At 47.7% G+C, this 9,855-nt stretch overlaps 1 protein-coding gene and 1 pseudogene across 4 annotated transcripts in view; both read left to right on the forward strand.

Annotated features, from left to right (window-relative positions):
* CBFA2T2 (CBFA2/RUNX1 partner transcriptional co-repressor 2) overlaps positions 1-6,691 on the forward strand; it is a 169,425-nt gene extending 162,734 nt beyond the window's left edge. For 3 of the 4 annotated variants that reach the window (XM_019950876.3, XM_019950877.3, XM_073792869.1), the window contains one exon: positions 1,991-6,691. In XM_019950876.3, coding sequence (XP_019806435.1) covers positions 1,991-2,290 — 300 coding nt within the window. In that variant the 3' untranslated portion in view covers positions 2,291-6,691. The remainder of the gene's footprint in view (positions 1-1,990) is intronic. The other variant, XM_073792870.1, reaches the window with a different exon arrangement.
* A 2,087-nt stretch (positions 6,692-8,778) lies between these two features.
* Positions 8,779-9,629, forward strand: LOC101320740 (ATP synthase peripheral stalk subunit OSCP, mitochondrial pseudogene; annotated as a pseudogene).
* The last annotated feature ends 226 nt before the right edge of the window (positions 9,630-9,855 follow it).

The raw sequence follows: 9,855 nt of genomic DNA on the forward strand, positions 1-9,855 counted from the left end.
GCAAAAAGGCTTTTGGTGAAATCAGGGAAAAGCCACAGAGACAGGGAATGTAAAGTGTCCTTTTCACCCTGGCTTCTCTGACCCTAACCACATTGTTCCTGCATTTCTATGATCCCACCTCTGTGGGAGGCTGTTAATCTTGTTTTATTGTATCCCATCAATCATGTAATAAATATTTTAAATGTAACGGTGGCCAAGGTGAAAGCACCATTGGTTTAATACTGTGCCCCAGTTTGAGATGTTCTTGCAGACTTGGACAGACGGAGTAGAGGCCAATGTTTCCACAGCAGCCCCATGAAGGCAACTGAGTTCTTCCCCACAAGCAATAATGTTCTACCAAAGCATTGTTTGGAGTCAGCCTATTAGGCTCCAAAGTATGAAATTCTCTGGAATGCAGTTTGCTTGGGGATCTTTAATGATCCTCAGAATTACTTCTGTCCCGTCTTGGTCCTCCAGTGTTGGTGTTGGCAAGGTTGGGGCAGTCCTTAGAGTGTATTTCCTGAGAAGCCTGTTGTGTTAGAAGGGAATCTGCAGTCCCTTTCTAAGGCTTTTTGAAACTAAACTTGTACATTGGGTATAGTGGAGCCAGGCGGTCTGGGTTCCAGGCTTTGCATAACCACGTGATCATTTTATAACCTCAGACAAGTCCCTGCCTGCTGGCCCTCAGTGTCCCACCTGTACAATGCAAGAGGTGGGCAAGGTGGCCTCAGGTCCTTCTTGGCCCTTATCAGTTGTTTTGCACTTGCGCAAGTGTTCTGATTTCATTGGGAACAGTATCTGTCTTCTCTGAGTGTCAGGCCAGGCCTCGTGATTGGCTTCTGCCATTCTGGAGAACTTGCAGGGGAGAGGGCAGCTGGCTGACTGATCAAGTCCTTCCTGACACCTAAGAAGAAAGCCTTGTTTTCCTGATAGCTTCACCTGACCAATGCCATAAGGCTTTTCTCTTATAAGTGGGTCATGGAGACCTCAAGTGCAGAACACTCATGTGTCACTAGTGAAGTCCTCACAGGAGCCTACAGGGAGGAAAGTACCAAGGGGCAGGTGCTGGGAGCTTTCCTCTAGGAAAGTGCAAAGAATAGTAGGAAAACTCCCTGATGTAGACCTCAGGGCCTTAGGTTCTAAGGTATTGCAGGGGGCTCCTACAGACAAGCCAGAAAGATTCCCATGATCCTCAGCCCACCTCTGATGGAGATGCATCACTGAAAGGAGAATGAGCACAGAGAGAGTAGCACAGCTTCCCACCCTCCTGGTCACTCACCCAGGTCCTCTGGCAGGTGACTTTTTTAAAGATCAGGTGTTGTCAGTGAACACAACAAAGGTCATTTCTTCATTGGGAAGGGCAAGGAAGAAAACTGTCTAAGCACCTGTGTGGTCTTGGAATAGATAGCTATAATGGGGGAACCCTGGGACAGAATTTGGTTTGGCCGTTGAGGATTAAAATGTGAGTCAAGGGCTTCCCTGGTGGCGCAGTGGTTGAGAGTCCGCTTGCCGATGAAGGGGACACGGGTTCGTGCCCTGGTGCGGGAAGATCCCACATGCCGCGGAGCGGCTGGGTCCGTGAGCCATGGCCGCTAAGTCTGCGCGTCCGGAGCCTGTGCTCCGCAATGGGAGAGGCCACAGCAGTGAGAGGCCCGCGTACCGCAAAAAAAAAAAAAAAAAAAAAAAAAAAAAAAAAAAAAAGATAAAAAAAAATGTGAGTCAAAACAATGAATTGATGCCTTTAGCAGGACTTCCAGCTGCCCTACAATGTCTTCACATACCCCTCATCTCACTGTCCCATCAGCCCAGGATAGGTAGTTTTCCTGTTGTACAGATGAAGGAAACTCAGAACACAGATAACAGTAGAGGCAGGGCAAGCACAGGTGCGCGTGGCTCCAAAGTCCACTCTCTCCCCATACAGCCCCACCTGCTGTTTTACAGTGCAGGTGACAAGTTATGACAAGCCTGCCCCCCAGGACCCTAGCAGCTAACGGATGCCTGTGTCTTGCAGAACTGCTGGAACTGTGGCCGCAAAGCCAGTGAGACCTGCAGTGGCTGCAATATCGCACGATACTGCGGCTCTTTCTGCCAGCATAAGGATTGGGAGCGCCACCACCGCCTCTGTGGCCAGAACCTGCACGGCCAGAGTCCTCACAGCCAGAGCCGGCCACTGCTTCCTGGAGGGAGGGGCTCCTCAGCCCGGTCCGCCGACTGCAGTGTGCCAAGTCCAGCCCTGGACAAGACCTCGGCAACCACCTCGCGCTCCTCAACACCTGCCTCTGTGACAGCCATCGACACCAGCGGACTCTGAGCCCCAGACTCGCTTCCCCCTGATGACCTCACAGCACGACAGACTCTGCACAGGAGGTTGGCTGCTTGAACCAGTGCAAGTAGCTGTCGGGTCATCATCAAGAGAAGTGGAGGCAGGAAGACTTCAAGCCCCGGCAAACACTGCTCCCCAGCCTCTCCACACACTTGCCCCAGTTCCCCGTCTGTGTCCTTGGGGGAAGTCATGTGCACACAGGCAGCTGGCTGGAGCTGCCTCCTCCATGGCTTCCTGGTTTGTTCCTCTCCCAGCTGAAGCTGGGATGGCCGGCCACTTTTCTGTGTAGCCCGCCAGCTCCCCTCCCTGCCTCGTGAGGCAGCAGACTGTCGAATGAACCCTGCCAGGCTGGAGGCAGCTCACCCCATGTGCTGTCCCCTACTCCATCGTCCTCCCATGGCAGAGGCCTGGAGACTGATAGCAAGCCGGGAGGAGGCCTCTCTCCCAAAGGGAGTTCCCCTTGCCCCTAACAGCTCCTTGAGCCCACCCTCAGCAGGTGCCACTGATTGGTCCCGTGGGGACTTGGGCAGGCCAAAAGCAGCACTCAGGACTCCCTCCTCGACCCTGCTGTTCAGACTTAAGATTCTCAGAAACCACAGGAAAGAAGTCACCATTTCAGTAAAAAGCACCCATAATAAAAAATAAAACTTCACCAAGCATCACAGATCATTTTGGACAAGATTTTCTAACCTGGCTGGCTATTTTAGTTTGGGACCCATTTTTTTTTTTCTCTTATTTGATTTTGCTTATGCAGAAAATAGTTTTCAGCGCATGGATTGGTCTGAGGGAGAATGAGACTCAATTGTGGATAGTCTGTTCCCTCTGAGCATGTTTGCCAAACTAATATCACATTATTGAATGGATCATCTATTGGAAATGCAGAACGTTTTGTCACCACTTGGCTCTTTGCACAGTTGTCTTGTTCTGTGTCCTTTTATCTCAGACCACGCATGTCCAGGTCCCTGCGTGGATCTTCTCTTCCCGTGGTCTCTATTTGGCACCTCTGAAGCCGTAGTTGACCCACAGGATGCGATGTGGTGTGGCTACGACTTGCCTCACCAATCAAGGCCTGGTCACTTCTGAGCAACCCTTTTGGACCTGAAGGAATTCTTCAAACCTTGTCATTATGTCCTATATCAATTTATTATTGGGCATACAATCTGTTTCCCTTCTCTTGTTTTGTTGGTACCTGCTCTCTTTGAGCTAAGAAAAGTTCTGTGAATTGTGACAACCATTTGAGAGAGCCTGACCAATTTTTCTTCCTGTCTTCAGGGAGTTTTCCAGCTGCTTACCTAGCTCTCCGAACATGACATCACCTATAGTCCCTTTAAAACGTTAGGAACTGCCACACACGTTCTTCCCTGTCATTCAAGTTTTATTGGGAGCCCAAGGACTTTGACCCTCCCCCACTCCACCTCCAAGCCTTCAGCGCCCTCTTGCGGCAAGGTCCCGCTGGCCCTGGAAAGCTCAGCTTTAGATGGCCAATTTCTGTGCATTGGCCAGAGTGAATTGAAAGCTCTCAGTAAGGTATCAGCATAGGTAACGTTGTCCTTACATATAGGTGTATCTTACTTTAAGAACTTTAAGTCCCTAATTTACCTTACCCAAGGATTTTCTGTCTTAAAAGAAACTCAGAACAAGGCACCTTTAGAATACCTGGATTTCTGCTACATAAAGTAAGACATCCCCAGAGAAAGAATAACAGAATAGTTACTTTATTGTGGAACTCCTTAAGCTGTAGCAGTTGGGGTGTCCTGACTAACAGAGATGAAATCAGAACCCCAGACAGGAGTTGCCTACATTTCCCTGAGACATAGGATGTCCCCTGAGAGGAGGTTGCTGAGCCTGTAAACCTGTTGCAGCAAGAGGGTGTCTCGTGGTGTCCGCTGGGTCTGTCCTCAGCTCCCTTTTTCATTGGCAAGTTGGATGAACACCTAGGCATGTTCTTTAAGCCTTCAGTGGCCACAGGACTAGCCAGGGTAGCTCAGGTTTTTTCGGGTTGGAATAAAGAGCCAAAACCAACCGAATACTGTTCGTCAGGGCTCGATGTCAAGCTCTACAGGTAAGGTGTAGGATTCGTGTGCAGGTAGGTCCTAGCTGACTTTTGTGGAGTGTGGTTCCAGTGACAGCTTAATTTTCAGAAGTTTTGTAATGCTATTCTAAACGGCTTTGCTCATGTGCTACCCAGAGGCCAAGCTGAAAGGCAGTGTTCCACACTACAGTTCAGATCTCAGGCCTTTTGCTGTATTAATTTTGGTCAGTTTCACACATAGGTTGCTAGGGCATCTGTCCAAGACTTCCTATTTAAATGTAAACAGTCCCTTTCTCCACCTCCCGCTCTTCTGAAATTCTCCAGCTCTCTGGTTAGGAGGAGAAGGGACACTATTTTGGGATGGGGTGAGGGGACTGGAGGGCAGGGGTGAGTCCAGGTTCCCCACTTGGTTTCCTGTGTCTGCTGATAACCACTCCAGCTGCCAGGTTGAGGGTGCAGATTCAGGCTTCCCCCTTTCATTTAATTAGATTTAAAATAATAGACTGCTTAGAGGATCAACCTTTATAGTTTGAGGGGACAAAAAAAGACATAGTGGTGGTACTGAAGGTATTGTCAGGGTAGTCATAGGCTCTTCAATATTATCCTGGAAACCAAAAGCAGATGTGACACGTGATGGGACATCATCGTCCTCTCCCCGGTGAGGAGAGGTTGCAGGAGCCAGAGAAGACCAGAAGTGGCCAACATGGGAGCTGTCTTTAAATGTTCTGAGGGAAGCTTGAGGGCTGGATCCCCAGAATTTCAATCATCCTTTGGGCCCACACTGCCTGCACCAGGCCTGACTCCATCCAGTGGTGAGAACAGACTCAGGTTAGTTCTACCTGCTCAGGAATAGGCAGCCCTCCTCCTGAGCTGTGAGCACCCCACTTGGGAGCATCCTTGCAGCCCCCGTGATGGGGCTCAAGCAGATCTGCTCAGGCACAGTCATGCGACCCTGAGGTCACAGCAAGTGCATCTTCTCTTAGACAGTGCCGAGTCAGGTATGTCTCTCAGTGGATCTAAGACTGGAAACAAGACCCATCTCCCCAGCATGGGTCCATGCCTGGCATCGGCTGCAGTGGGCCCTCTGCAGTGTGGATGACCTTTGTACATCTGGGCCAGTTGGTCCACCAGGAGCTCCTCACTTCTTGGTGTCAACATGAGCATCTTCAGCTTCTAGACAGCAAATCTACACTTTACTTTGTACAGCCTTGTCCCAAAGTCAGATTGATCCCCAGTGCTGTCACCTGCTTGCAAAGGGTAGACCTTGTTATGGGTAGTTCCAGAAGATAGCAAGTGGGCTTGAAGTTTCAACAACACAATTGGAATTGTGTGGTCGTGAGTTCTTCGGGATGAAAGCATAAATGATGACCAGGTGGCTGTTTGTCTTGGAAATTGTAGATGGGATTATGGATTGAGTAAATCATTTAAAATAGAACTCATCTTGGAGGCTTTCTTCAGCACTGGTTTCCAGGCTCCCAGGTCAATAGACCAAGCCAAGTTTCTTAGTTTTTTTTTTTTTTTTTAAGCTATTTACAAAGAACTAGGTGGTGGCAGGTTTGAACCAAATGTAAGAAAAGCTAGAGAGACCTGGACTGTTCCAGCATGGGCCAGCTGGCCAGCTGTCAGGAAGGAGTCCTGCCTGGGGTGGAGTGGGGTGTTGTACAGGGTGAGCTGTTGAATAGGGCCCTTCCAACTCTGTAGTTATTGTGAAACCAAAATGTTGACTACCTGCCTCTTTGCCCACGTGCATTGACATGCTCAATTCCAAAGATGATGGTGCAGGCGACCTTTTCCATCGTGAGCCAGGAGAAGGTTGAGGCCTGAGGGCGGACCTTGCATCCACCCTTTGCCTCCACAGCCCCAGAGGTGGAGCTTCCCCTGCTACCCCATCTGGTTAGACCCACAGCTGCCCAGTGTACACTCATTGATCCTTATACCAAATAGGACATGCGCAGCTGGCAGCTGGCAGGGACAGCGCCGTCCCGGCATTGGAGTTGGCAAGAGAGAAGCAGCAATAAGCATTAGGCGAATGGCTGAAAGTGCCGTTTGACTAAGAGGCTTTCGAAGTTCCTGATGAGGCTACAAAAGCTCCGTCCATAAAAGAAAGCCAATAATGTAAATAAATCAAAAACTAAGCTTCCAAGCGTGGTTTTCTAAGGGGGATGATGAATGTGAAACCACCCACGGGATGCGGTAGATTCGGTTTTTCTGTGCTTTGTCATTCTACTCTGATAGGAACTTTTGTTACTTAACTCTGTGCATAACTTATTTAATGTACTGTATAAATGAACCAAAACTGTTAAATATGTATTTAGTTTGTTCTACTTAAAGTAGTCAATAAAAAGGCTATATTCCTTTTCTGACTCAAGCTGGAATGGGACTAGGAGGGAAGGTGGTGCGTCTAGTTCTGTAAGACGTCCTGCCGGCAGGCTTCTGCGTCCCCTCTGCCTTGTTCCTCGATCTTCAGAGATGGGGTGGGGCTCCACTGGTTCTTGCTATGGCTTGAGAGCACCCAGCGGAATGAACGCAGGAGGTACTGCTAAGAAGGCGGTTCCAGCTTCTGGACCTCTGGGAAGCCAAGTGCCAACAACAGCTACAGATAACTCCCAAATCCTTGTTAGCTCTTCACCATTAAGTGATCTTTTAATGAGGAAAATACAACCACAGAAAGTTTGAAAAATAGAGTAGTGGATCTGTAGGTACTTTTTTCTAATAACTCTTATGTTATTTCCTTAAACGTTTTTAACATACCTGGACTTGGGAATATTCATTCATTTCCTTTTTATACTGAGGCTAAATCATAAGCTCACTGTTGCCTTCTCATTTATTTGCTTAATGATTGTGTGATTTAATCAAGGCCATAATTTTCTGTTGTTTGTTTTGCTGTGCCATGCAGCTTGTGGGATCTTAGTTCCCCAACCAGGGATTGAACCCGGGCCCTCAGCAGTGAAATCCCGGAGTCCTAACCACTGGACGGCCAGGGAATTCTCTCAAGGCCATAATTTAACTGTTCACCTCCTGTTGGGCAGTTGGATTGCTTTCAAATTTTCCCTAACATACTGAAGTGAACATCTTCCTTAGCATGATTTATTTCTTTGGGATAATTTTCCAAAGTGGGATTTCTAGAACTGAACATTTCTTGGATCCTTGAAACCTGTGTTCAAACTGCTTTCCCTGAAAGCCCCCCAGCTTGCTGTTCCTCCGACAGGACCTAAGTAGTACTTGCATGGCTCTGAGGTGGTCTGACCGGCTGTGACGTAACACAGGTTGCTGCAGGCATACCTGTGTGTACCTGTACATATGAAGTCTTGGGTTATCAGTCCAGTTTCCTAACCAGTGACCTGAGGCCTCACTTCCCAAGGACCTGGCCCCAGCCTCACTCCTGTCACCCGAATGCCCATCTCTGGCCCTAGAACTACTTCTGAGCAGCCTTGCGCCAGAGGCTTGTTGGCACCATCTGCTTCACAGGCCCCCAAAATGCAAAGGGAAGGGTTGGTTACTAGATCTTAGGGTAGGGAGGAGGATGACCTTGGCCTTGGCCCTAGAAGGCAAGGTGTGGGTTTAGCTGTTTCGTGCAGATGGTGCTGACTGCCAGTTTTTCTCAACAGCTGCCCAGTGCTGCAGTCCACCACTCAGCAATTACAGGATCTCAAGCCTCGTGACTGTCAGTCTAGCACAAAAGCACATTTGGTAGACAAGTCAACAATCCACAGTCTGCCTTAGCCCTGGAAAAATGATCCCAGGGACTTGGGATAATATAGTAAATACCATGTTAAATTTGCTATATAAATAGGCTGAAAATTTTGCCATTATCATAAAACACCTGGATGCCAGATAAATTCTAATGAATTGACCTTTTTTGCTGAGGTCACAGATGAGAAAGTTTAGGAAATCCCCAAGGGACAAAAGAGTAAGCCGAAACCACAAAGGTAGTTGGGTACAGTAGAGGAAAACTGCTGTTTGGGGGCAAAAGAAATTCCAAGAAGTCAAGAGCTGGAGGGATTAACTGCCTCTAGGGGGACCTGTGGCACTAAGCTTTGAGCCTGTACAAAATAGAGAAACAAAACGGGGACCTCTCCATAAAGCCAGGGCACTGGCTTTGGCCTCAGTGAAAAGGCAAGCAGGGAAAATTGACCTGTCTGCAAAGGGAACTGAGCAGAGAACATCTCTCTGGCCCTGCTGGAAGAAAGAGAAAACCTGACCAGAGACTACTTTATGTCTGCTGTCTCCTGGAGCTGAGGTTCAGATTCTCATTACTCCAGAGGTCAAAGAATCCCTGGACTGAGAAATTAAGATGATTCCAGGCTCGTATCTCCTGGTATCTGGCAGAAGCAAAAATGCAAATCCTCCAGAGAAAAATATTATAATCATATTATTACATATCAACCAAGTATAAATTGTCCAAGATAGTTACTAAAGTTCATGTCCAAGCAAATGAGCCACTATGAGCAACAGTCAGCAGGAACAAAAAATTAACTCAGCTCTCATCAACTCAGGTTTGACCCACAGCCGCCCAGGAGAAGAGGCTGCCCCAGCAGTGCCCAGGCTCTCCCGGCAGGTGCGATGCTTCAGCAGATCTGTGCTCAGGCCATTCATCAAGCCTGTGAGGCCACCATCAAACCTGTGTTCAGATATATGGTATCAAAGGTCGCTATGCCACAGCTCTTTATTCTGCTGCATCTAAACAGAATAAACTGGAGCAAGTAGCAAAAGAATTGTTGAGAGTAGCGCAAATCTTGAAGGAACCTGAAATGGCTGCTTCCATTATGAATCCCTATGTAAAGTGTTACATTGAGGTGAAAAGCCTAAATGACATGACAGCAAAAGAGAGGTTTTCTCAGGACTTCCCTGGCGGTTCAGTGGTTAGAACTCCACGCTTTCACTGCCAAGGAACTGGGTTCGATCCCTGGTCGGGGAACTCAGATCTCCAAAGCCGTACACGGCACAGCCAAAAAAAAAAAAGGTTTTCTCCCCTCACATCCGGTTGGATCAATTTGCTTGCTGAAAATAGTCGCTTGAACAATACCCCTGGAGCCATAGTTCTGACTTTTCTACTATGATGAGTGTCCAGAGTGGAGAAATACCTTGCAGTCACCACTGTACTTCCTTTAGATGAAGCCACTCTTGCTGAATTAAAAACGGCCCTGAAGAGCTTTCTAAGTAAAGGCCAAGTGTTGAAACTGGAAGTTAAGATTGAGCCATTAATCATGGGTGGAATGATTGTCCGTACTGGAGAGAAATATGTCTTCAAAAACCAAGGTTCAGAAGCTGAGCAAAGCAATGCAGATTTTCTAAGTATTGCTTTTCTGTCAGTGAAAATTCTTAAACTTGGAGCAATAATAAAATGCTTCCCGAACAGGAAAAAAAATTTGATTTAGACCCCTGGGACTTCAATACTGTTATTATCAGACACAGAATATAAAATAACTATGAAACCTCTAAAAGTGCTGGAAAAAAATTAGCAAAAAGTAAGAGACTAAGGCAGATTTGAAGATAGAATTCTGGAAATTACAATCATTGA

Source organism: Tursiops truncatus, chromosome 15 (genome assembly GCF_011762595.2).
Source record: "Tursiops truncatus isolate mTurTru1 chromosome 15, mTurTru1.mat.Y, whole genome shotgun sequence".
NCBI lineage: Eukaryota > Metazoa > Chordata > Mammalia > Artiodactyla > Delphinidae > Tursiops > Tursiops truncatus.